The 27,177-nt window shown below is 57.1% G+C and overlaps 1 protein-coding gene across 1 annotated transcript; it reads left to right on the top strand.

Moving 5' to 3' along the window:
- Window positions 1-7,301: 7,301 nt before the first annotated feature.
- Window positions 7,302-26,065, top strand: ZNF385C (zinc finger protein 385C). Its single transcript, XM_033847562.2, has 10 exons — window positions 7,302-7,489; window positions 11,755-12,491; window positions 13,655-14,447; window positions 16,786-16,934; window positions 18,725-18,835; window positions 20,156-20,321; window positions 23,872-24,165; window positions 24,691-24,887; window positions 25,188-25,298; window positions 25,829-26,065. The coding sequence occupies exons 2-10, from the start codon at window positions 11,949-11,951 to the stop codon at window positions 26,063-26,065; spliced, it is 2,601 nt and encodes an 866-aa protein (XP_033703453.2). The 5' UTR covers window positions 7,302-7,489; window positions 11,755-11,948.
- Window positions 26,066-27,177: the final 1,112 nt, after the last annotated feature.

The following is a 27,177-nucleotide window of genomic DNA, read 5'->3' as shown; positions in this document are numbered from 1 at the left end:
CCTGTCCTGCATCACCAGCCTTCCAGCCCTGCGCTGGCCCCGTGCAGGATGCCAGGATTCTGTACTGAGCAGTGCTGGGCATTCACGGTCTGGAGGGAAAGACAGCCACGGGGCCAGACCATCCCCCACCACCATGCTAAGAGGAGTGAGCGGCACTGTGGGAGCATGGTGGGCCGGGGGGGGATGGCTGTGACTAGAGCGAGGATGTTGCATCCTCAGAATTCTGGGAGCCCTGGAATCCCGGGGCTCCAGTGGAGAACCTGTGTTCCATTGGCCTGGTTATCTTGTTTTTTGGCCACACCAAGAGGCACGTGGGATCATAGTTCCCTGACCAGGGATCAAACCCGTGCCCCCTGCATTGGAACCACGGAGTCTTCACCACTGGACTGCCAGGGAAGTCCCTTGGCCTGCTTATCTTTAACCCTACTTCAGGTCATGACCCCCCAGCAAACCACCCCCCTCCGTGGACTCTCCTGTCTCCTTGGCCCTCTTGGGGGTGGGAGAGGCAGCCCAATGCTAGCCACTTTCCCCAGGGGTGAGGGAGTGGGGACCTCAGCCATGCGGAAGTCCTCTCAAGGAGGCTGGACCAGAGCAGAGATGGGTGCTGACTGGGGCACCCTCCGGAAATGGAGAGAGTCACGTCTACTTTCAGGCAGCTTGAGGCAAAGTGTGAGGAGCCCTGAACGCAGGGCTTTGTTCCTGGACACCTGAGATCTCAGTCCTGTGGCAGCCAGGAGAGCCGCCCCTTCCCTGGGAGGGTGCTGAAGTGGTGGGGGTGACGGCCCAGTCATGCCCCTTCGAGGCTCCCTTTCTGGGAGGCCTCCTGGAGCTGTCACTCTGATTAGGGGTCTGGGGGGGCTGGCGCCTTGCACAGTGACAGGCCGTCACGGGCAGTGAGGCGGGATCCTGTCTGGAGGATCCTGTCCCTGAGGCCATCTGTGGGAGGGAGATATGGGGGGCGGCTGTCCCCTCTCTCAGCTTCCTCACCAATGCCTGTGTCAGAGGCCTCCTTACTCAGCCTCACCCAGCTGCCCACCATGAGTCAGCCTGGAACACCTAGGAAGGGGAAACAGCACAGGATGGGGCAACAGCAGGAACCGCACCCTTCCCCAGCCCCTCCTACAGGTCATCCCCCCACCTGCCCTCCTCCCGATCTGTCTCTCACACAGCAGACCCTTTCATCCTTCAGGAATGAGCCATCTTTCACCCTACCTGCCCCCCATGGGAGGTGTGGGCACCAGGAACCTCCGCCTCAATGTGGTTGAACTCAATGACCCTATTGACCACACACACACACACACACACACACACACACACACGCGCGCGCGCGTGCGCGCGTACCCCTAAACAATTTTAGGTAGTTCTTGAACATCTGTAGAGAGAAAGGTTTGCTGCCTCAACCCTCCTACCTCCAACCTCTAGTGTAGATGTTGGGCCAGCACCGGGCTTGGGGGACGGACGCCTGGACATGGACCTTGGGGAAAGAGCTGTGACCTACCCCCAGGGCCAATGAGCATGTACGTAGGAGATGAACTGTTTGCAAAGCACTTCCACAAGCAGCACAGCATTCCCCCCTCACCCAGCCATCCCCGGGCGCAGCTGACTGGCATTTAGCCCTCACTTTAGAAACTGAGATACTAGAACTCAGAGAGTGTAAGCAACAGGCCTAAGGCCACGGCGAGGTTCAGATCCCAGCATCTCTGACTCTGAATCCTGTCTCTCACGTGCCTTCCCCACCTTGCTGCTGAGGAGAGCAGCATACCTTAAGAGAGATAGAGCCTTAATGTTTCAGGAATGGGGACGAGGGATGGCCCAGCGCAGGCAGACCAGCTCCCGTGACAGGCAGTTCAAGTGCTCAGAACCCATGCCTTGGTGTCCTCAACTGAACAATGGGGAGATGCCAGCCATCTCCCGCTCTGCTTAGGCTGGCTCAGGACAGGGAGGGGAGCCTTCTAACTCCAACTGGTTCCTCCCCGTCTCTTGGCAGGACTGACCCAGCTGCCCAATTTAGGGCGCATCCCCTGTTCCCCACCATTGCAACATGACACCAGCGGGGAGAGAAGGAGATTTCAAAAATGACTTAAACTCTGGCTTACCGAAATGGCCAGACGGGACTCGGATGGGGAGCACAGGGTAGACACTAACGGGGACAAGAAAGCGGAGACGGAGTCAGACTATATTGGATTTCAGGGCAAAGTTGGCTGCAGCTGTACCAGACACCCCTGTGCCTTTGGGGACGGGAAGGCATCAGAGTGGCAGATGGAGGCTGTCCCCGGCCCTGCGCCCTCAGACCTCTCCTAGATCCCGTTCTAAGCAGCCCCTCCACCTCCTCTCCTAGTCTTTGACTGCAGAAGCCTCCGGCTGCATTCTGAGCCCCAGAGATCAAAGGCCTTGAGCTTGGGTCACCCCTGAGTCACTGGCTTGATGAGCTCCTCTCCCTCCACTCCCCGCAGATGGATTAATTTCAGTCCCATCAGGAGGCCCCGGAAGCCCTCCAGCCTGTCCCCCCGTGGCTTCAGTATCTCCCTGGGTTTCCAGTTCCTCCTCAGCACCCCTCCCAACCCATCCCGAGGCCTCTGCATGCCTGTTTCACCTTGGCTTCCGCAAGGCCACTAAGAAGTTCTTGGGGTCTAACCAGTGCCTCCTGCGGTTCTCCTTAAGTGGCCGGTGATGGCGGTGCCCTCACTCTCCCTGGACAGCACCTCCTCACAGATGTGAACCTGACCATCAGCACCTCCCCCCAGGGGCCACCAGGAAAGGCAAGGCTGTCTGGGTGGAAATTAGGGGGCTTAGCTCAGATCCCTGCCCCCGCAGAAGACAAAGGTTCCATCTGTGTCTCTGGGTGGGTTAATTAGCTCTGGGCTTGAGTTTCCTTCCTCTCCCCACACCAGCAAGTCCTTCCCCCCACAGAGCCTCTTCCTAACAAACCTGTTTTCAGGGGCTGCTGCCGCCACCCCCTCCCCAGACCTTCTTTGCAGCTTGAGAGCCGGCTGCTGCAGAGATTACGGGTTATTGTCTGGTGGAGACAGGATGCTGGGGGGGTGGGGGGCTAGCGCTGGGACCCGGGCTTGGAATGCGAGACTGGATCCAGCTGTGGCCTGGCTGTCTCCTCTCCCACATTCCACCCCCCTCCCGGCACCAGGTGCTCAGGTGAGTTAGGAGCCCGCAGGTTTCAGGAAGAGGAGGGGGAGGAAGAAGCCAAATCAGAAGAGAAAAGATGGGTGGGAGGGAAGGGTGCGGGCAGATGAGGCGCGTCAGAAGTTCTAGGTGATCAGATGAACACCCCTTCCCCGCTTCCTGGCATTGCCCAGGTAGCAGGTCCGGCAGTCCAGGTACTGAACTGCAAGCCACGTGCGCTCGCTTCCCCCTCTCTGAGCCTCGGTTTCCCCTGCAGCAAAAGGAGGTAAATAAAAGGGGATGGGGGGGCCTTCCCTTGTGGCGCAGTGGTTGAGAGTCCGCCTGCCGATGCAGGGGACGCGGGTTCGTGCCCCGGTCTGGGAAGATCCCACATGGCGCAGAGCGGCTGGGCCTGTGAGCCATGACTGCTAAGCCTGCGCGTCCGGAGCCTGTGCTCCGCAACGGGAGAGGCCACAACAGTGAGAGGCCCGCGTACCATAAAAAAAAAAAAAAAACGGGGGGGGATGGGGGCAGAGGATAAGTAAGGCTAGATAGGAGAACGGGGCCCCTGCGGCAGCAAGCCCTGAGGCAGGGCTTCAAAGTTCAGAAGAAGAATTTTCTGGCAGGCAGAGAAGGGGCTGGAAGCACCTCCTGTCCTGGAGGCCTCTGTGGGCAGGGTCAACTCTTCGCTTCAGTATAAGAGGCACTAGGTCCCCGGACACCCTCCCCCTGTCCCCATACCTTCGGGGAAGAAGCGCCCTGTTCTTTCCACCGGTGGTTGGGATGGGGAAACCAGGGAACAGGCAGCGCCTTCCTGGAGAGGGGAGACAGGGCCCGGTAACCGTGGCTTCCCAGCAGAAGCAGGAGCCCCTCCCTCGCACCCTCCCCTCCTGTCCCTCCACTCCCCCACCCCTTCCCTCTGTCGCTCTCCGGCTGGGTTTCGTTCGCTTCTCACTCTGCGCTCAGCGGTTCCTCCAAAGGCAGAGAATGCTCTTGGGTGAGTGCTGAGGACGCCTGAGCTGGGGGGTTGGGGCGGGGGCTTCCAGCCGAGAGTGGGCCTCTCCCCCTCTCCCCTCTCCCCTGCCCTATTCTTTTCCTCCTGTTGTCGGCCCCCCCAGAGTCATCTGTTTAGAGGCTCCAGTAGCCAGCTGACTCTTGGTACCTTTTCCCAAGTTCAAGGATGGGCAGGGGGAGCCCCCACTCTGGCCGGGAGCAAAGGTGGGGCCGGGGTGGCAGGAATGGTCGGGAATCTGGAGGTCCGGACTGCAGGAATGAGGCTGCTGCGCTCTGGGGCAGGTGTGCGCCATCCGAGGAGCCGCTACAAAGGTTGCTTGTATCAAATCACACCTTCAGCTGCCTCGAAGGGGCTGCCTGGGGGAGCAGGGGTCGGGGGCTAGAGGCAGTTGTTAATGCAGCAGAGGAGAGAGCCAGGCGCCCGCTGAGGTCCAGCCACCGCGCTGGGGTCCACATCGATGCCCCCGTGCTTCGTCCGTGGTCTCCGGGCTCACCTCCCCACACAGGTCTTGCCTGGTCCTTTCTGAGGGAAACAGCCGTTACCCTTTAAGGATTTGGGGGATCTCCTTCCACAAGGGCAAGGGCTGGAGGCCGTGGGGCTGGGAGCAGAGTTCCTCTTGTGACTGGGCTCGGGGGTCTTCCTCAGGTGCAGGGAGGGCGGGAGTCTGGAACATCAACGCCTCCACAGTGCTGGCCAGCCCAGGGTGGGTTGGGGGCGCTGGGGAATGTGGGGAGGAATCCTAATCCTAGCGGGGAGTGAGCAAGCTGGGGGCTTGGTTCAACCTCTCATTCCCTGCCTTTGGCGCTCTCTCCCTCCTGGACTCCCTTTCTTCAGAGTTTTGGTTTTATCTGTGATAGAAACGGCAACTTTACTATTTGAGGGGTGTGTGTGTGTGTGTGTGTGTGTGTCTGTGTGTGTGTGTGTGTGTGTGTGTGAGCGCGCGTGTGCGTGTGCATGCCTGCCTTGGGGAGGACCCTACCATCTGCCCCTATGGCTCGAGGCGGGGGTGGGAGGGGGACTCTGGTTTGGCTGCATGAGCTTGTGTGTGTGTCAGATGCATTTAATTTTGTGTGGGGGGGGTGTGTGTTTCTGTACATGGACCTTTGTGCACGTGCACCTCTTTGTGATGTTGTGTGCCACTGCATGCCTGTTGTTCTGTATTGTCCATATGTGCGTCTGTAAGGGTCTGCGTGTCCTCGTGTGTCTGTCCCTCTGGGTATATATGATACGAGCGTGTCTTTGTTGCTCTTGCCTGTGTGTTCACGCATGCTCATGCGTGGCCTCTGTGCCCACCCCTTGGCCAGCAGGGGTATCTGTCTGTCTCTGCGTGGGTACCACCTCCGTATGTACACACATCAGTGTGCATAGACGGTCTCACCATAGGGAGATGTGTGTGAGTGTGTGCCTTGGTGTCTGTCCCTGTCACTATCTGTGCGGATGCCTGTGGACCTCAGGGTGTGTGTCCCTGTGCTCTTCCGTGTGTATCTTTCCCAGTGATGGCAAAACAGCAGGACGTAGTTTCCCCGGATTCTCTCCCTTGGATGGCAGGCAGGGTGATGTTATTTCATGAGACACCTGCTCTGCACCCCTGCCCTAGGCTCTGTTGGACCCCTGGGGGTGGCCTTTTCTCCGTCACTTCGTCTGGTTTATTCCTGTTTGATCAGAGTAGCAACCCACCCTCTTGAGGCAGCCATCCGATGAGCCCCGGGTCCCGGCTGTGGACCCCTGGCCAGGGGTGGGGAGGGACTGCTCTGAGACACTTAGCCAGGGTGGCTGTTCTGTTGCAAGATGCTACCCGAGAACACCCCCCAACACACACCTGACCGTTTTTGGGGTGCAGAATTCTAGACCCGTCAGGCTGTGTGGTACCATCTTGGGTCAGGGGTGGGGGCTGCCATGTCTCCCTTCATCTCAGCGCACCCACAAACCAAGTGGCCACACGCGTGTGTGCATGTGTCATGACTCGTGCGTCATCCCAGCGGCCCTGGGGGCCAGGGCTCACAGTGAATGTCAGAGGCAGGTGGTGGGCGGCTCAGAGCAGCGCTGCGTGAAGGGGGCTGCGGGGAGCTCCCAGCAACCACTGGAGAGGCCCTGATCTCAACGTGTGCCTTAGGCCTTGAGTGGGAGAAGAGTGTACCCAGTTGTGCAGGGGCTGGAAGGCATTTCCGGGTGACTTTGTGCTGACCAGAAGGGGAGACTGGGTCACCAAGTGCCCTGCACCCCCTGTGCAAACAGCCTCCACACCCAGCATCTTATTTGGTCCTCAGACCCATTCCTGTCCTGCCCCTTCCTCCTTACCCAGCTGTAATTTCCACTTCACAGGTGAGGAAACTGAGGCTAAGTGCGGGGCTGCCAAGGCCTCAGAGTTTGATGTCATTACTGGAGCTCCGCTGCAGGCTTCTAGGTCTAGGAGGGTGGGGTACCACCCACATTCCTCCTGCAGGGAAACCCACACAGGGGTGAGGGTCTCCTGGGCATCTGAAAGTTCTAGGAAGAGGTCACTCCTCCCACCCACCCCATTTGTCATCCCTGTTACAAATAACTCATAAGATTAAAACACTGATTTCCTGGGAATTCCCTGGTGGTCCAGCAGTTAAGACTCTGCGCTCTCACTGCTGAGGGCCCAGGTTCAACCCACATGATTTTCTAGCTCTCCCGCCTCCTGAGGTTCCCCACAAGGCCGGAAGGTCAAAATCCCCAGCATTCACTGCAGAGCTTCCATACCTCTGTTCTACCTTGAGCTTTGAGAACCTGCACTCGACTTTGAACTTCACCATGGCTCCCAATGGCTCTGCCATTCCCACTGCTGAAATGCCCTTTGCCTGGTAAACTCTCACTGACCCTTTTGTGAAACCTAATTGGCTCTCCAGGCTGATGACCTTCAGCTGCCCGCCTGCTCCTCTCTGATCCCAAAGCATTTTGTTCATCACTCTCGCTCGGGGCACTTGCCACAGTGTAGCCTCCCTAGCGCTCCGCCTGTTTGGCTCTCACCAGTCAGGTCTCACCTGTGAGCTCCTCTAGGAACCCACGGATACCTGTGGTGAATGAATGACCACTGTCCCTCCCGCTGGCGGGGAGCATCCTTCCTGCGGTCTAACCTGAGCTGCTCCTGCTGCAGCGCACGCGCGGGGAGGGTGAGAGCGACGCCGGGCTAAGGGTGCGCCGGGCCAGAGCGGCGGCAGGTGGGCGCGGCCGGCCGACCCCCGGGGGCGCCGCCGCCCTGCCCGCGACCCCGGCCCGCGCCGCCGCTGGCGCCTCTTCGCCCCGGTAACCGCTAGTGGCTGCTGTCGCTCAGTGGAGCCCAAGGAGACCGCGGCCAGAGCGTCCACCGCGCAAGATGGTGGCTCCCGAGACTCAGTGAGTGCGTGCGTGCGGGGGCCGGGGAGGGGAGGGGGCCGGGCGGGGCGCCCCCTCCAGGAACCTCCAGGCAGGGGGCGGCCACGGGGGCTGGGGGTCCTGCGGGAGAGGAGGCACGGCGCGGGCGGCGCCCATCAAAGAGCTCCTGCACCACGCGCCCCCCAGAGGAAGTTCCCCAGCCCTCCGCATCCAGGCCCCGGGAGGATGGGCTGCCAGGGGACGGGGCTCCTGCCCCTACTCTGCCGGGAGCGTGGACTCCTCTTGGTGGGGTCCCGAAAGTAGGAGACCCAAAGAAGCCTGGGGAGGGGACTGGGGACCCCCATCCTGGGGCCATATAGACACTGTTTGAGGCTTAAGTGCTGGGGTGGAGTGGGGACCACCGGCCAACACACATCGCCCCAGGGGCCCCTCAAGAGTCACGTCTTACATCCCGCCCCACCCAGCCGGTTCCCTCAGGTTGAGGTAGGAGAATGTCAGTGGCTTTTGCCTGCGTCTTTTAGAGCCGCGCTGTTCGGTAGAACTTTCTGGGATGCTGTATATGTTCTCTATCTGGGCCATCTAGTACAATAGCCACTAGCCACACATGGTTATTGAGAACTTGAAGTGTGGCTCGTGTGGCTGAGGAACTGAATTTTTAAAAATTTAAAATTCTGGGGAATTCCAAGGCGGTCCAGTGGTTAGGACTCTGCGTTTCCACTGCCGAGGGCGTGCGTTCGATCCCTGGTTGGGGAACTAAGATCCCTGCAAGCCACGTGGTGTGACCATAAAAAAAAAAAATTAAAATTCTGATTAATTTTAAACAGTCACATGTGGCTGGTGGCTACCCTATTGGACAGTACAGTTTCAGAATCTCCATCTTCCCAGGCCTCCTCCCTCCCTACTCTCTTGTTCTTTTCTCAAAAACCCAGAAGGGTGTCACCTTGACTTTGCACCTCCGCTCCATTCTAAGACTCTTTGGGTGGTGGGCTAGACAAAGTCACAGAATCACGGGACCTTAGGAGGAAAGGACGTCAAAGGCAGCTGTTTTAGCCACCCAAAAGGTGCCCAGGTGTCCTCTCCATTGCTCTCTCTGCCTGAGAGCTTGTGCTTCCTGACTCATTCACTGCTCAAATTTTGTGGAGCACCTGCTGGGGGCCAGCCGGTGGTTCCCTTCTCTGGAGTCCAGAGAGGAACAAGTAAATTACCTTACCTGCCCTCAGGGAATTTTCCAGGGGAGGGGGGCGGACGGCAAGAGCGCAAGCAATACACAGAAATAAGCATATCTGTAAACTTTGGGGAGTGCCCTGGAGGGAACAAACGGGGCAGTGACAGAAAATAAGGGGACTTGCTGGGGAAGGATAATTAGAGAAGCCTCCCCTGAAGACGTCATTATGCTAAGACCAGAGGGAAAGTGGATTAGGCAAAGTGTTGGGAGGGAGGGTGGGAACATTCTGGAAGAAGTCGCAGCATGTGCAAAGGTTCTGGCGATGGGACTGTGGCACTCTGGAGGAAGAGAAGGCCAGTGTAGCTGGAAGGGGAGGGAGGCACAAGTGGCTCCCAGAGAGGTCAGCAGTGCCTGGGCATTTGGTAGGTCTTGAAAGGGATTCTGGTGCTGGCCTCAGAGCAATGGGCAGTCATGGAGGGATTTTAAGCTGTATGTTTTAAAAAGCCCCCTCTGGCTACTGAGAGTCTCTGACCCCAGACAGGGGTAAGAGTGGAGACCCAGAGTGCCATCGGGAAGCAACTGCCGTAGTCCAAGCAAGAGATGATGGTGGCCTGGACAGGGAAGGTGGCAGTGGCATGGAGAGAAGGGATGACTTAGAGGTAGATCGTAGAGGTGGAATCAACAGGACCTGTGGACAGACCAGGTCCTGATGCGGAAGAGAGTGGGGGTTGGATGGGCAGTTTTTCCAGCCGGAGCAGCTGGGTGGGAGAAAGGGCCGTTTTCCTGAGCGGGGCAGCCTGGGAGAGGAGCATATTTTGTAGGGACAGATACAGGAGAGATCTGTTTAGAAAAGCCAGGAAGGCAGTTGGATGGAAAGGTGTGGTGCCCAGAGGAGGGTTCTGTAGAGATGGTTCTGAGCTCTTGGGACAGTTTGAGATAGGGAAGAAGAGGATGAGATGACATCAGAGGAGTGGCTGATGGGAGCAAGGAAAACCAGGGGCTGTGGTGTCCTGGAAGGCAAGAGAAAAGTGTGTTTCAGGGGGGTGTGATGAGCAATACCAACTGCCACTCAGAGTCCAGGGGAAGAGGACCAGCAAGGTTCACCCACTTCTGGCAACATGGAGTGCTTCTCCTTACACTGAATGGGCTGCCCGTGGAATTCTACTCATCTGCCCTTACTCTACCTACCTACTAAGCGCCAGGTTCCACACAGGGCGCTGGGTGTAATATCAGGTGGGCAAGACAGTCACTGCTTTCTCAGAGTTTAGAATCAGCTAAACCAACAGCCTCAGAAACAGGAAGTTGTTGGGACTTCCCTGGCGGTCCAGTGGTTGGGACTTTGCCTTCCAGTTCCGGGGGTGCAGGTTCGATCCCTGGTCAGGGGAGCTGGGATCCCGCATGCCTCCCGGCCGAAAAACCAAAACAGAAGCAATATTGTAACAAGTTCAGTGAAGACTTTGAAAATAGTCCACATCAAAAAAAATCTTAAAAAAAAAAAAAACAAGAAGTTGTTTCATATAGCCAAAATAATCCTTTCGTTCTTTTAAACAACCAGTTTTTGCTGAGAGCCATCTGCGTGCCTAGTCCTGTACAGGGACGTAGAGGTACAAAAATGAACAAATGTGATCTTGACCTTCCAGGAACCAAGTACAGAGATACGTCGAGCATCCCTGCGTTCACCATATTGTGTTACAAAGACTCATACACAGGGAATTATGGGAGAATAGAGGACAGGTACCAGCCCAGGTTCGGGGGCGGGGGGGGATTAGGGTGGCAGAGGGGATGCCTGAGCTGCTTTCCAGGTATGAATGGGAAATAGCCAGGGAAAGAGGAGGGATAGGGAGTTCCAGGCACAGGGGATGGAGGCAGGAGCAGAAATAACAGTAATGTGTGTGGGACATGGGAAGCCTTTGGAGCTGGCTGAGCAGACAGGAGTGGGAAGGCTCTGGAGGTGTCCAGAGGCTGGGGGGGGTCTCGCTGGCTCATGGTGAGGTATGTAGACTTAGGCAATGGACACCACCAGAGAGGCGGAAGCAGGGCAGTGACACAGTGGGATCTGTGTGTGGCCTTGCTCTCTGGCCGGTACGTGAGGTATGAATGTGGTGGAACAAAGGCAGAGGCGGAAGCCGCTGCGTAATCCAGGTGAGACGGTGCAGGCCAGGGTCTCAGCATGGCCTGTGGAGTCAGGGGGACTTGGGTTCTAATTCCACCTCAGCCACTTACTGCTTGGCAAACCTCGGGCAAGTCACTTAAAGCTCCCGAGCTTCAGTTTCCTCCTGTCCAAAGTGAGGATGATAGCATCCTCAGAGAGTACTTGCAAGAGTAATCTTGGTCTCCTGATGGGGTCACCCCAGTCCTTAGCACAGGGCCTGAGTCAGTTCGTGCTCGGTAAATGGTAGTTACCGCTGTTGTTATCAGTAACCATGGAGGGGAGGGGCAGGTGTGAGAGATAATGAGGAAGCAGAGGTGGCAGGTCTTGGCCATCAGCTGGACTCCTCATCCTCGCCTCGCGCCTGGCGTGGTGGTGGAGGGAGGGAGGTAGAGGCAACCAGCTGGCTGCCTGTAGTCAGGAACCCAGCCCCCGCTTCTGGGCTACCCTTCCCAGAACCGCACAGCTGGTGTGTGTGTGAGCGTGCCCACGCGCGTGTTTAGGGAAGGGAGCTCCAGAGGAAACAAATCCCATTCCTCAGTCCTGTGGCTCTGGGAGCTCAGCTTCGTGCTAACTTCCTTCTGTTGACACAAATGACTGTGGCCTGATGGTACCAGTTATCCTTTGGGCGAGGAGCCAGGATTCAGCCCCGAGTTATTCGTGAGCCCTGAGAACCAGCGCTGTCTCGGGATTATACAGTGTGTTTGCATTGATGGTGCTGGTCTTTCCAGCTCTGAGTTCTGACATGCTTCGGCAGTCAAAGCAATCGATGCCTTGTCCTGGATACAGGGAGACCCTTACAGGGGGCTGCAGACCCCGTACCTCTACCCACTTTGGATAACGCTTTATGGCCCACTCCCAGTAGCCCTTCCCCGTTGGGTCCAGTCCACCCCTCGCCCGGGGAGTCCTCTGTGGGCAGTGTGAACCCCCAGTGGACGCCTAACACCTCTCCCTTGTCTCTTTCACCTCCAGTCTCCCACCAGCGGAGTGGAAATAAACTTTCCGGGCTAAGTTAGATGGATGGTCCCCATTAGCCTGGCGGGCTGCCCCCCTCCTGCCTCCCCACCGACTCCCCTTGTCAAAGGAGGTGCTTCGGTGTGCGGGGCAGGCTGGGGGGACAAGAGCATCTGGGTGGGGGTTGGAGGCGCCCTGCCCCTCGAGCAGGAATGGTGCCCCCGGGGAAGAAACCAGCCGGAGAGGCTTCCAACTCCAATAAGAAGTGCAAGCGTTACTTCAACGAGCACTGGAAAGAGGAGTTCACCTGGCTGGACTTCGACTACGAGCGGAAGTTGATGTTTTGCCTAGAGTGCCGCCAGGCCCTGGTGCGGAACAAGCACGGCAAAGCGGAGAACGCCTTCACTGTGGGCACCGACAACTTCCAGCGCCATGCCCTGCTGCGCCACGTGACCTCGGGGGCCCACCGCCAGGCTCTGGCCGTCAACCGGGGCCGGCCCACTTTTGAGGGCCAGGCTGAGGGTGGAGGGACCTGTCCGGGCCTGGCGACCACCCCCAGCTTCAGGAGTGTCAAGGTGGAAGCGAACCCGGCCAAGGTGGCCGTGCTGACCACGGTGTACTGCATGGCCAAGGAGGACGTGCCTGACGACCGCTGCTCTGCCCTGCTCGAGCTACAGAGGTTCAACCTGTGCCAGGCGCTGCTGGGCATGGAGCACGGCGATTACTACAGTCCTAGGAGGGTGAGGGACATGCAGGTGGGTGGCAGCCAGGGCTGTGGGGGAGGGACTGAGGAGGGAGAACATCGAGCCATCTGGGCATGGTACCAGCACGCCAGGCCCCCGGGCAGCAGCCAAAGCACTTCATTCACACCTTCGCCCATCAGAGCCTTCACCGAGGGCGTACCAGGTGCCAGCTCCTGGGTGCCCAACAGTGAAGAGGCCGGACCAGGCCCTGTCCTCAAGGGCTCAGGTCCGCTCCCCTCACTACCTAGGTCAGAGGTTGCAAACTGGTGGCCTGGGAGCTCGATTGGCCCACAGATGTGTTTTGGTGGTTTTCACAGTTTTTAAGAAAACTTAAATTAGTCTCCAAGATAAACAAAAAACAACAACAACAAAAAAACAAGAGATTACATATAAAAATGTGGATTTGTGACTTCTACTAAAAAGCTAGGTCCTGTGCAGTCAGGGCATGAAGTTCTGGAGTTGGAGAGCAGGGCATGGGCTTCCCCATTCCCTTTGGTTTATCCCTGGCTCACTTCAAGGTCAGTATCACCCATGTGGCCCCTGGGGGCATGCATATTGCAGCTCTGAGCTAGGCACTGGCTGTATGAGTCCTGGGGGCTGGTAAGGGGGTGGGGGAGTTGGATCTCATCGCCCAGAGAGATGACAAACAGCACACAGTTGGGGCCCTTTGTAACTAGTAGGGAGTCAACGTGTCTATCAGTTAATCCCTGAGCAGCAGAGCAGAGGGAGACCCCAGGAATAAGGCTGACAGGGGCAATGCTGTAGAAAAACACACACACAAAACGCTGTAGAATCTTTATGGTTCCTAAAGCATTTTTACACGTACAACACAAAATTACATTGATGGGAATTCCCTGGCGGTCCAGTGGTTAGGACTCCACGCTTTCACTGATGAGGGCCCGGGTTCAGTCCCTGGTCAGGGCACTAAGATATGAGTCACAACAACCTTTTGAGGAGCTTGGGGGCAGGTATCAGCCTGGTTTTAGAGCTGAGGAAACAGAGATGAACAGCGAGGTGAAATGATTTGCCCAAGGTCACACAGTCAGTAAGTGGCAAAGCTAGGGTTAGTCTGACCCCAGGCCTGTGCTCTTTCTATCACCCCACCCTGCCTGCCTCCCCTTCCCAGGACAAGCCTAACTCTGTCCTCCCTCCCTTTCTTTCCCTGGCTGTCCCAGGTGGCCATTGCCAGTGTCTTGCACACAGAGGCCTGCCAACGCCTGAAGGCATCCCCGTATGTGGGCCTGGTGTTGGACGAGACCAGGGACTGGCCTGAGTCCCACAATCTGGCCTTGTTTGCCACTTCGGTGTCCCCCTGCGATGGCCAGCCTGCCACCACCTTCCTGGGCAGTGTGGAGCTACAGGAAGGCGAGGCCACTGCTGGCCAACTCCTGGACATTCTGCAGGCTTTCGGCGTGTCTGCATCCAAGCTGGCCTGGCTCAGCTCAAGCCTCCCCAGTGACCGCCTGGGGAGCGTGGGCCCGCAGCTCCAGGCTGCCTGCCCACTGCTCATGGAGCTGCACTGCCTCCCCGGCCGGACAGATCCCAAGCCCCCTGCCTACCTAGGTGAATATGAAAGTGTGCTGGATGCCCTATTCCGCCTCCACGGTGGCCCCAGTTCCCACGTGGTCCCTGAGCTCCGGGCGGCACTGGACCTTGCAGCTATTGACTTGGCAGGACCACGGCCAGTGCCCTGGGCCTCCCTGCTGCCTGTGGTGGAAGCAGTGGCTGAGGCTTGGCCTTGCCTGGTGCCCACGCTGGAGGCCTCTGCCCCAGCCTCACCTACAACCAGGGCACTGGCCCTCGCCCTGCGCCAGTTCACCTTTGTGGCCTTCACCCACCTCCTGCTGGATGCTCTGCCGTCCGTGCAGAAGCTCGCCCTTGTCCTGCAGCCAGAAGAGCCGGACTTGGCCTTGCTGCAACCGCTGGTGACGGCAGCTGCAGCCTCCCTCCAAGCGCAGCGCAGCTCAGGTGGGGCGCGTCTCCAGGGCTTCCTGCAGGAACTGGCAACCTCCAGCCCTGACTTGGGCCGCGGCCGCTGCACCTACCGCGGTGTGGAGCTGGTGGGCTACTCCGAGGCTGCGGTCCAGGGCTTGGAGCGGCTGCGGGGGGCTTTCCTGGACTCCATGCGGAGGGGGCTGCGGGACTCCTACCCCGGGCCCTCGCTGGACGCCGTGGCCGCCTTGGCGGCGATCTTCGACCCCCGCCGCTACCCGCAGGCACCCGAGGAGCTGGGCGCGCACGGCGAGGGGGCGCTGCGCGTCCTGTTGCGCGCCTTCGCCCCCGCCGTGGTGTGCCAGCGGGCGCTGGGCGACTTCGCGCTCTTCAAGCGCGTGGTGTGCAGCCTGGGGCGGCTGGGCCCGCGGGCCCTGTGCGCCAAGCTGGCGTGCGCGCGCTCTGAACTGCACGAGCTCTTCCCTGACTTCGCCGCCCTCGCCTCCCTGGCCTTGGCGCTGCCCGCGGGCGCCGGCCTCCTGGACAAGGTCGGCCGCAGCCGGGAGCTGCGGTGGTGGGGGCCGGGCGGGGCGGGGGAAGGCCGGGGCGGCCCCGCGGTGAAGATCGCGGTGGATGGGCCGCCGCTGCACGAGTTTGACTTTGCGCTGGCGGTGGAGTTCCTAGAGAGTGGGTGGGGCGAGGGGCTCCTGGGCTCGCAGCTCACGTGAGGGCGGCCTCCTCTCCTCTGTCCAGCCAACCCGGGGCCCTAGGCTCTCTAAGGGCCAAGCCGGACTTGACTGTGCTGCACCCAAGCTGACCTCCTAGCTGTGGCCTCCCACCCAACTTCCCCGTGCTTCCTCTGCTCCACGCTGAGTACTAACCCAGCCCCGTGGGCTGTGGAGGAGGGGCTGGATCGGGGGCGGGGCTCGGGCCAGTGGGCAGAGGTGCTGGGGTCTGGGGCACCCTAAATATCACTCCTGACCTTTCCAGAGTTTGGTGAGAGTAGCACACCCCTTTCCCTCTGAACTCAGCCCAAGTTTTGGTCCTAGAAAAGTTGAGGGGCTATTGGTTGGAGGGAGGAAGACAGGGTCTGCGCAATTCAGGGGTTGAAGGAGAGGAGACTGGGTCCTTGACTGTTGGCCCCCACTTCTAGCAACATCTCTTCAGATGTGACTGGAGAGCAGATGACCGCCCTTGTTTTTGACACACAGCACAGCACCCTCTCTGTGCACAAGCTAACAGTTCAAGGGAAGTGGTGGTGCCCTCCTCACCAGTAGGCTGCCTGAGGCTTTTCTCTATATGGCTGGGTATATCGACATACACATCTATAAATGTAAAATAAATCTATCCTATCTTTCACAGTGTTAATACACAAAATCTAAAAGGACTTACTTTGGTTTTGCAATGACAGGGTCCAAAAAAGTCCCAGGTGGACTAAATTTATTTCTAATTTTTTTCCTCCTCAAAATCTGGTTGCTCTCTAAGTTCCTAGCCTTCCCCTGCCCTTGCCTCAGACTTTTTTTTTTTTTTTTTGCCACGCCAGGATTTTAGATTTTAGTTCCTCGACCAAAGATTGAACCTGGGCCCTCGGCGCAGAGTCCTAACCACCGGGCTGCCAGGGAATTCCCAGCAGATTTTTTTTTTCTCGCCCACTGCTTGGCTTGTGGGATCTCAGTTGCCCGACCAGGGATCGAACCTGGGCCCCTGCCTCAGACCTTTAAGACCAAAGACTGTAAAGCCACAGTGCTGGACTGGCTGACTCCGAGATGCAGCCTCAGGCCCAGCACAGGGATGTCGGAGGGCTTTTTGCCTCCTGAAGGAAGCAGCTGGGGCCTCACCAGAGCTGGGGAACACATCCTTTCAGATTCCAGTGGGTTTCCCATCCCCTCTGTCAGCCCTTGCTGTGAACCATGTGGGGATCTGGACAGGGTAGGTAGTGAGAGGGGAGGGGGCTGGCCTCTCCCCAGGCCTCCTGGGTTTGGGTTTAATTTGCAATAAAGTGGAAACCCAGTGCATCGTGCAGTCTCCGTGGTGGTGTGTGTGTCAGGGGCCTGACTCCCTTGGCCTGACTCCCCTCTGGGCTTCATTTAGGTTGTTACGCTGCCCCTGTGGGTGGGGTGGTGGTCATCCTTCTGGGCTGGCAGCCTGGAACTGTGGACTCCCTGCTTCTGCTTCCCCAGTTGTGGAGAGGAGAGGCACAGAAACATGCTGTCATCGCCCTGGACTCAGCCAGTGCTACTTTGTGGACAGGGAGACAGGGGCTTCTGCTCTCTCTCTACACCCAAGAAGCCCATCAGCCTCGTGTTCTGGCTGCGGAGGGAGGAGTGAGCCCCGTGGCTCCCCGTTTCAGACCCTGCCCTTCTTCCTCCTGCAGCAGGCCCGGCCTCCAGCACCCCCAGCCCCCTGCTGGCCTCCCTGCCCCTGCCCGCCAGGCCTCTGCAGCCCCCGCTGGACTTCAAGCACTTGCTCGCCTTCCACTTCAATGGTGCCACCCCGCTCAGTCTCTTCCCCAACTTCAGCACGGTACGGGCTGGGCTGGCGGGTGGGGGGCATGCAGCCGAGTGTGGGGGTGGAGGGGAAGGGGGGCTGCAAGGGCCCAGCTCTCAGAAGCTGGTCACCAGAGTGACCAAGTGCTCCTGAAATGGGGCCCAGCTCCCACTTAGGCCAGGGATCCAGGATGGTATCACCCCCTCCCCCCAGCAACTACTGCTGGGCCCTGGGGGGGGCCTGTGAACTGCAGGTTTCACTTGAGTTTCTCTATGGGGATGTCTGTGTGCACTCGGGGTGTGCCTTTCTGTTTTAGTTTGTCTCTATAGGACTTTGTTGTTCGTGGGTGTGAGCTTGTGCATGTGTGTTTATAAACTCTGTGCCTGGGTAGTTGTCTGTAATTAGTGTATGTGCTTGTGTATCTGAGAGTTTTTGTGTCTTGGTGTCGACTGTGTATTTGTTTGGTGTGTGTCTGGCCTCTGAGTGAGTGTTTTTCGTGGTTTGGGTGACCGTAAGTGTGTGGATGTTGGTGTGTATGCCAGTGTATATCTTCCTACTTGTCTCTGTAATTTGTAACTGCCTGTAAGCTTATGCGCTGTGTGTCTGTCTACTAGTCTGTATACACAGAAACATGTATTTCCATGTGTGTATGTGTGTAAATATGAAATTTACTTCACTACATGACCTATAAGGTACGTCCCCTTTTTTAAAAAATTTGGAAAATCAAATATAATCATTGATGAGCCCCACCCCATCCTGACAAGATGGTAGGAAATTCCGTCTCAGTCACCCTTGGGAGCTCCTTCCTTCCCACCCTCCGGGGTTGTGCAAACGTCCTATGGAGCCTGAGACATTTGGGGAGGGTCCTCTGGTCTTCGGTCCCCACTGTCACTTGCTGACATGCTCACTGTTCAGGCACATAATCCCTAAGAGGGGGTCAACCCACTGTCGTCCTCCTACTGGGGGCCCTGCAGGCCACTCTCCTCTGAAGTCCTGTCCTCTGCACGCCCCCGCCTTGGGTGCTGTGGGAGTTAGAGCCCCTTTCTCTTGTCAAGGAAGTTTCTCTCAAAGTTTCTGTTCTCCTCTCTCAGGAAGGTTTGGAAAGTTCCTCTTCCAGACAGCTTCTGCTTTGGGCCCAACAGCCTAGCCCCTGAGAAAAGGGGACATAAAAGCTTGGTTTGATAGAAGAAAAAAAATATATTTAAAATAAGGAAAAGAAAAAAACACGCAAATTAATACGCCAGAGAAACGACCCTACTACTCGGGGAACCCCCCTCTGGCTTCCACTTGCTGCCCCTGCTGCGCCCGCCCAGCCCCCCACCGCCCCTGGGCCGTGGCTGTCCCTCTCCCTCTCAGACCCGGTGACAATGGCAGAGCTGATAAGATAAGCCTTATGTCCCCCAGCCCGCAGGTCCAGCGCAAGTCTGGGTTATGGGAGAGGAAATTCCAAATTCCTTTCTCTGCTTCTGCCTGCCCCCAACTCTCTGTCCCGATAGTTGTGACTCTTGCGAATGAGAAAAAAAAGAGACCAGAGGGGCGGCAAGAGATGCCAGTGTGATCGCCAGCGCATGGTTCTGTTCCGCAAGGTCATGGAGGTCATCCTGGCCATCCCCCTGCCTCTAAGCAGAAGCGTAGGCCTACAGAGAAGGTCAGCCAGGGAAGAGGCTGTTTCTTTTTCTCTAATATCCACAGACATGGGAAATTTCTTCCTCTGGGCTGGTCACTGCCCTCCTCCGTAGTCTTAGTTTTTGGCATTTTGCAGTGCCCGCCCCCCGCCCTTACTGAGCTGACCCCAAAGTTACTGTGCACTCCCACCCCCTTCACAGATGGACCCGGTCCAGAAGGCCGTCATCAGTCACACATTTGGGGTTCCCTCCCCTCTGAAGAAGAAGCTCTTCATTTCCTGTAACATCTGTCACCTGAGGTTCAACTCAGCGGTGAGAAGGAGTAGTGGAAACAGGCTGGGGAGGGGGCTGGAGACTGGGCTTCTGGGGTCTTTCCTGGAGGAATAGGGGTGGCAAAGGGACTGGGCTCCGTATTTTCTGTCCTTCGTTGCAGAAGAGCCCCTCCTGGTCCTTTATCCATCCCATCCTCTCCTCTCTCCAGATTCCTCTGCCCCCGTCCCATCCCATCCCCCTGGGATTTCATTTCCCTCCCCTGTGCCTCTCTCCTGTGTCCTGGACCCTTCTGCCAGAGAGAAGGCTGCCCTTCCCTACTCCGGGTCCCAGAGGTCACCATCGGCTCTCGGTCCAGAGCTGAGTTCTTAATGCACCTGAGAGTTTCCAGAATGTGTTCATGCCTATCCTCTTAATGAGTTCTCTTGATACATCTGTGAGATGGATAGAGGTGCTATCATCAGCCCCACTTTTCAGATGAGGAAACTCAGCCTCAGAGAGGTTAAGTGACTTGCATGAGGCCACACAGCTGGTAAGTAGAGCTGGGATTTGAACCCAGGCCTGGCTGACCCCATAGTCCGCATGTTTTCTACCATGGCCCGCCCCTAGGGAGCGGACCTTCCCTGCTCTGGTGAAAGTGCCCAGGGAGGGGTCACGGGGGCCTGTCTTTCCTACTTTTGGGAGCAACAAAAAGGGACCCCTAGTGGACAGGCCAGATCTGGAGGGTCCCTCCAGGCCTTCAGGTTATGTAAGTCATGCAAGTGATGAACAGAGAGACTTCACTCTGAGGGAGGAACCGTTATCTTCTTCATACCAGGCCCAGCACAGTGCCTGGCACATAGCAAATGTTCAATAACTATTTGTTGGGAAAATGTACAAAGGGTTGAATGATCTGAGGTGCACATTCCCGAAAGTGTGGGGACTGCTCTGTTTTTCCACTTGTGCATTTATAAACCTGTTGGTAACTAACATTCACTGAGCACCTACTGTTTGTACTAGGCCCTTATCATTCATGTTCTCATTTTAATTCTCACAACTCTGTGAAATCAGTATTATCATCACAGAGCTCACGAGCGAGGAAACTGAGGCTCAGAGAGGTGACGGGACCTGCCCAAAGATGCACAGTTAATAAGCTGCTGAGGCAGAATTTGAAGCCAGGGGCTGCTTGCCTGCGAGCTCGTGTATGAGAATGCATTCTGTAAACCTCAGGGCCACACACATGCTGTGATGGTGACAAGCGTGCGCCCCCTGTGTGGCCGGAGCCGTGCCTCCCTCTGACCTGCCCCCTGCCCAGTGCCAGCTCAGGGATGGGGCAGGTGGACTCAGCCAGTGAATGGTGACCCCACGCCCTCCCCTCCCCAGAACCAGGCCGAAGCACACTACAAAGGCCACAAACACGCCAGAAAACTCAAGGCTGTCGAAGCCACCAAGAGCAAGCAGAGGTCGCAAACCCTGGCCCAGGATGGGACGCTGGTGTCCCCATCCCCGACTCCAGCCAATGGAGCCCCTGAAGAGCCACAGAGCAAAGGTCAGTCCTGAACTTTTCTCCCCCCATCCCACTCCAAATCTGGCTCTGACAAGGGGTTGAGCGATTTCTGCCTATTATTATTCCTGCTCGTGTGGGAGTATTCCATACATACAGGGAAAGGCACACATCACATGTGTAGAGCGCCACGGATTTTCCAGTCTGGATCTGCTGAGATGAAGAAATGTGTCACAAGCACCCCAGAAGCCCCTCCTTGGGTCCCCTCCCGGTCACTACCTTGTTGTTAGCTTCCTAGGGCTGTGATAACAAATGACCACAAACTGGGTGGCTGAAAATAACAGAGATGTATTTTCTCACAGTTCTGGAGGTCAGCAGTTTGAAGCAAGGTGTCAGCAGGGTTGGTTCCTTCTGGGGGCACGGGTGGGTGGGGGGAATCTGTTTCATTCCGCTCTTCTAGCTTCTGGCCGTTGCCGGCAGTCCTTGGCTTGTGGATGCCTCATTCCGATCTCTGCCTCCGACTTCACATCACATTTTCCCCAGTGTCTCTGTGCTTTCACATGGTCTTCTTATAAGGACACCAGTCATTGGATTAGGGCCCACCCTAGTCCAGTATGATCTCGTCTTAACTAATTACATCAGCAAAGACCCTATTTCCAAATAAGATCACATTCTGAGGTTCCAGATGGACATGAGTTTGGAGGTGATGCTATCCAACCACCTACACCCCTCCCCCAGAGTAACTATGAGCCTGACCTTTCTCACCAGAGATCAATTTCACCTGGTTTTCGTTAATGATATACAGATGGTCCCCGACTTCATGGTGGTTTGGATTATGATTTTTTTTTTTTTTTTTTTTTGCGGTACACGGGCCTCTCACAGCTGTGGCCTCCCCCGCCGCGGAGCACAGGCCCCAGACGTGCAGGCTCAGCGGCCATGGCCCACGGGCCCAGCCACTCCGTGGCATGTGGGATCCTCCTGGACCGGGGCACAAACCCGCGTCCCCTGCATCGGCAGGCGGACTCGCAACCACTGCGCCACCAGGGAAGCCCTGGATTATGATTTTTTGACTTCACAACGGTGTGAAAGCCATATGCATTCGGTAGACACTGGACTTCCAATTTCGAATTTTGATCTTTTCTGGGCTAGCAACATACGGCAGTGGTCCCCAACCTTTTTGGCACCAGGGACCAGTTTCACGGAAGACAATTTTCCCACGGACCGGGGAGGGAGGGTTGGTTTCAGGATGATTCAAGCGCATTACATTTATTGTGCACTTTATTTCCATTATTATTACATTGTAATATATAATTAAATAATTATACAGCTCACCATAATGCAGAATCAGTGAGAGCCCTGAGCTTGTTTTCCTGCAACTAGTTGGTCCCATCTGGGGATGATGGGAGACAGTGACACCCGAAGTGTGTTGCTTATGTCCAGTCTACTCCATAAGATGCAGCTTAATTGTCACTTGCCACTCACTGATAGGACTTTTTTTGTTTAAAGAAATTTATTTATTTATTTATTTTTGGCTGTGTTGGATCTTCGTTGCTACGCATGGGCTTTCTCTAGTTGCGGCTAGTGGGGGCTACTCTTTGTTGTGGTGCACAGGCTTCTCATTGCGGTGGCTTCTCTTGTTGCAGAGCATGGGCTCTAGGGCACTTGGGCTTCAGTAGTTGTGGCGCATGGGCTTAGTTGCTCCACGGCATGTGGGATCTTCCTGGACCAGGGCTTGAACCCGTGTCTCCTGCATTGGCAGGTGGATTCTCAACCACTGCGCCACCAGGGAAGCCCACTGATAGGTTTTTTCTTTTAATTAATTAATTAATTTGTTTTTATTTTTGGCTGTGTTGGGTCTTCGTTGCTGTGCATGGGCTTTCTCTAGTTGCGGCGAGCAGGGGCTACTCTTCGTTACGGTGTGCTGGCTTCTCATCGCAGTGGCTTCTCTTGTTGCAGAGTATGGGTTCTAGGGCACTTGGGCTTCAGTAGTTGTGGCGCATGGGCTTAGTTGCTCTGTGGCATGTGGGATCTTGCTGGGCCAGGGATCGAACCTGTGTCCGCTGCATTGGCAGGCAGATTCTTAACTGCTGCGCCACCAGGGAAGCCCACGGATAGGGTTTTGATATGAGTCTGCAGGCAGTTGATTTATAGTGGTCTCTGTGCAGTCAGACCTCTCTGCTAATGATGATCTGTATTTGCAGCCGCTCCCCAGCGCTAGCATCACCGCCTCAGCTCCCCCCCCAGATCATCAGGCATTAGATTCTCATAAGGAGCCCACAGCCTAGATCCCTCGCGCGCACTTCACAGTAGGCTTCGTGCTCCTATGAGAATCTAATGCGCTGCTGCTGATCTGACAGGAGGCGGAGCTCAGGTGGTAATGCGAGCGATGGGGAGTGGCTGTAAATACAGATGAAACGTCACTCGCTCACCCGCCGTTCACCTCCTGCTGTGCAGCCCGGTTCCTAACAGGCCACAGACTGGTACCGATCCGATCCGTGGCCTGGGGGGTGGGGACCCCGATATACGGTAGGTGCATACTCTTTTGTGATGCTGGTCAGCAACAGCCACGTGCCCAGGAGGGTAAACAACTGACACATAACCCATTCTGTGCCCATGCAAGCAATCTGTTTTTCACTTTCAGCACAGTATTCAATAAATGACATGAGATATTGAACACTTTATTATAAAACAGGCTTTGTGTTAGATGACATTGCTCAACTGTAGGCTAATGTAGGTGTTCTGAGCACATTTAAGGTAGGCTGGGTCAAGCTATGATGTTCCGTAGGTTAGGTGTATTAAATGCATTTTTTAAAAAAAATTTCCTTCGTTTTTATTGATTGATTGATTTTGGCTGTGTTGTGTCTTAGTTGCGGCACACGGGATCTTTTGTTGCGGTGGGAGGGCTCTTTGTTGCAAGGCGCAGGCTTCTCTCTAGCTGTGGCACGTGGGCTCAGTTGCCCTGCAGCATGTGGGATCTTAGTTTACTGACCAGGGATCAAACCCATGTCCCCTGCATTGGAAGGCAGATTCTTAACCACTGGACCACCAGGGAAGTACCTGCATTTTCAACTTATGACATTTTCAACTTACGGTATTTTCAACTTACGATGGGTTTATCAGGATATAACCCCATCAGAAGTTGCTGCGTGTAGCTGTATTTTGTCCTTTTTCATTGCCATGTAATATTCCATTGCGTGACCCATCAACTCTTTTCGCTATTCTCCTGCTGACAAATATTTGGATAGTTTCCAGTTCTCTGCTGCTATGAATAGTGCTCCATGAATATTCTGGCACATCTTTTGGGTGACTTCCACATAGTTAACAGCTCCCTAATGACTGTAGATCATCAGGGCTGGGTGGGCCCTCTGAGACCACTGGATCCAACTTTATCATATCAGGTGGGAAAGCTGAGGCCCAAGGAGGCCCAAGTCTGCCCAGTGATTTGGTGGGGAGTCTGGAATTCAGTGCTGGTCATACCTACACCAGGGACCCTTCCAATCTGCCATGCCACCCCCAGAATATCTGTGCTTAAAATCGTGGTCTCGAGAATCATCTTGGGCCTCACACTCTTACCCCACGCCTTCCATCTCCCCAGCAGTTCCTGCAGCCCCTCCTCCTGGTCCCAAAGTCCAGCCACCCCTGAGTCCGGAACCCACGGCCAGGGAGCCGGCCCACTCAGACGTCTTGGATGCTGCCTCCTCTTCCTCCTCTTCCTCTTGCCCACCCTGCTCCCCAGAGCCTGGGAGAGAGGCGCCAGGGCCTGAACCGGCGGCGGCTGCTGTGGAAAGTGGTGTGAGTGGGGAAGGCAGGAGCGAGAAGGGGCGCCTCTACTGCCCCACGTGTAAGGTGACCGTGAACTCCGCCTCCCAGCTTCAGGCTCACAACACAGGTCAGTGCGCCCCTCACCAGCTCGAGTCCCGGGGAGGAGATGGCCCTCAGCAGGTGTGGGCAGGCTAGAGCTTCTGGGCACTTTGCTGCAGGGCTAGGTGACAGAGGCGCTGTGCTCAGCTGTGGCTGGGTGGGCATTTCAGGTCCTCCCGGTAGTGCCTGAGGAGGGAGAGTCGGGGAGAGAAGTCAGGCAGCAAGAACTGGAGGGTCATCACTGAAGACAGGAGACACCCCCCCATCTCTCCTTGCATCAGACCCGAGGGAATTGGGTTGGAATGAGAGCCAAAGGGAAGCCGACCTGTTACTCAGCAACAAGGCCTTCCTTGGGGGATGCTGGCATGAAATGAGAACAGCCGGGAGGACCTTTGGGAGGGAAAGAGAAATCTCACATGGCTGGAGGGGCTGGCGGTGCTGAGCAGCCTGGAGGCTTCAGGGGGCAGTCAAACGGACCTGGTTTGGAGGGGGTCTCCGTGGCCCCTGAAGCCCCTCTTTGGTGCTAGCAAGCTGTCTTCTTTCCTCCCTCCAGGAGCCAAGCACCGGTGGATGGTGGAAGGTCAGCGGGGCGCTCCCCGCAGGGGCAGGGGCCACGCAGTGCCCCGGGGAGGAGCTGGACACAAGGCCAAGAGAGTGACGGGGGTCCGCGGGGGCCGGCAGGGGCCCAGGCCCCCTTTCCACTGTGCTCTCTGTCAGCTCCAGGTCAATTCGGAGACCCAACTCAAGCAGGTGGGGCAAGTGCGGCTGGGATTGGGGGTGGAGCAGGGGTGAGGGGGGTGGGCCCAGTGCCAGGCCAGGAGGAGGGAGCCTGCGGGGAGGAGGTGGGTAGAGCAGAGCAGGGAACAGTGGAGGAAGAGGTGCGAGGCTCCTGGAAGGCGAAGGCTAATTCTTAACCTCGCCTTCCCAGGGCCACTCCAGGGCCATGTGCATTAGGTGTGTGAATTGTGGGTAGAGGAAGGGTGAGCTAGCCGTAGTTTGGGGGTCCTTGGGTTCCTCATCTTGTTCCCAGTCTGTCTGTCTGTCCATTAGCACCTGAGCAGCAGGAGGCACAAAGACCGCCTGGCCGGGAAGCCCCCCAAGCCCTCCAGCCAGCACAGCAGGCTGCAGAAGCACGCAGCGCTGGCTGTGAGTATCCTCAAGGTATCTGTCTCCGGGCGACAGAGCTGGGACCCGGGTCCAGAGGGGAGAGGGTAAGGGGAGAGGGTAGGCCGGAAGGGAGGGCCAGCTGGGCGGCTGGGAGGAGGGGCAGGAAGGAAGCCACCCCCGTTGGAGGCTGCCTGGGCAGGGAAAGAGCTGGGGTTGGGTTTTTGGCTGTCTGGGGATCTGCTCAGAAACATTTCCGGGGGGAAGGTGGGCCCAGGTAGTAACCTCAGGGGCAACAGCGAGGCGTGGGCGTGCATCTCCCGGAGACCATCTCCACCCCCGCTCCCCATAGCCTCCTCCCTCGGCCCATCCTAAGATTCTCCTCCCTCCAGGCAGGAAGGCAGGTGGTGGAGAAAGCCCTTTGGAATGAATGTTTGGGGGTGGGAAGGGAGGAGGATTTAGGTTTGGAATCCTGACAGTCACGTTTCCCCCCCACTCCGCAGCAAAAAGCCCAAGGAGGGGGCCCAGGGAGGGGACGGGATTTTCCTGGGGTCAGAGACTTGAGTCCTTTCCTCTCTTCTCTGCAGTCTAAACTGGCCTTGCAGAAGCAACTCACCAAGACGCTGGCAGCCCGCTTCCTGCCCAGCCCGATCCCCACCGCGGCGGCAACCATCTGTGCCCTCCCAGGGCCCCTGGCCCTCCGGCCTGCGCCTACGGCAGCCACCACCCTCTTCCCGCCTCCGATCCTGGGCCCAGCTCTGTTTCGCACCCCAGCAGGAGCCGTTCGCCCTGCCACGGGACCCATCGTCTTTGCCCCCTATTAGCCCTCCTGGGGAGCCCGGGGCTGATTTCCCAGCAGTTGCCCTCCCCCTCCTCCTCTCCCCAAGATGCCTCGGTTCCCTGCATCCCACAGGAGACTGCCTTTTACAGCCTAGGGGTTCCTGCCCAATCTAGGAAGAGCTGGGCTAATGCTAAGAGCCCTTCACTGAATCTGCACTGGGGATTCAACTAATGCCCCCTGGCCCGAGGACCATCCCTCTGCACCCTCCCTTCCCCAGGCCTCTAGGGCTAGCCCTGGGCTCCCCTCCATTTCCCATCCTGATTTATGGGGAACAAACTGGAAAATCCAAAGATCTATGCAGAATCCTAGCCCCAGCCCTGTGGTGCTCTCATTCTCCCACTCAAGACCTATACCCATGTGGCCGAGGTCCGAGGAATCTTACCTTCTCCTAGCCCGACCTCTATTCCCATGCCCTAGGGGCAGGGAGGGGAGGCACTCCCCATTCACTGGATTCTCTAGAGAACCACTGGTGTTGAGGGGGCCGTCTCAAGGGAGAAGCTAAGGGGACAGTCACAGCCACCCCAACCACAGGGTCTCAAGATGGAGTGGGTTCAAGGTTACCTGGACGAGCTGACCATTGGGGATGTGGTGGAAGACTGTGGAGGAAGGGAGCAGTGCTAAGTGGGGCAAAGCCAAGGGGTGGCTGGAACTGCAAGCCTCCGGGGCTTTCCATCCGCTCTGACAGGATGGGCTACGACGGGGAGGCCAGGGTAATGTGCTGGCCGGGCCCAGTTTTTAACAGAGGAAGTGCTCAGTCCCACACACGTTCTACTCTCTTAGCCTTTCATTGATTCCTCCTGAATCCCAGCTCTCGGGGCGGGGTGGGGGGAAGGGGGGGTGACACTGGGTCTCCCTCAGACTATGGGTCCAGCTAACACCGAATCCCCCCAGGGCTCCCAAAGAGCTTTCCCTTCCAGCTCTCACCCCAAACTGGCCCCTAGCGCTCAATTCAGCTTTCCCTTCCCCCACGAGCACCCCAAGGCCCCCTCACTGTGACTCACCTGAGTATTGGGATCCGCTTGGAGCCACTCTCAAGACCCGTTTTCATGCTGTCAAAATTAATGTCATAACCTCCATCCCACCCGAGCAGCACTG

This window comes from Tursiops truncatus, chromosome 20, assembly GCF_011762595.2.
Source record: "Tursiops truncatus isolate mTurTru1 chromosome 20, mTurTru1.mat.Y, whole genome shotgun sequence".
NCBI lineage: Eukaryota > Metazoa > Chordata > Mammalia > Artiodactyla > Delphinidae > Tursiops > Tursiops truncatus.
Note: the sequence above shows the minus strand (reverse complement) of the source record. Positions and strands in the feature narration are given on the sequence as shown.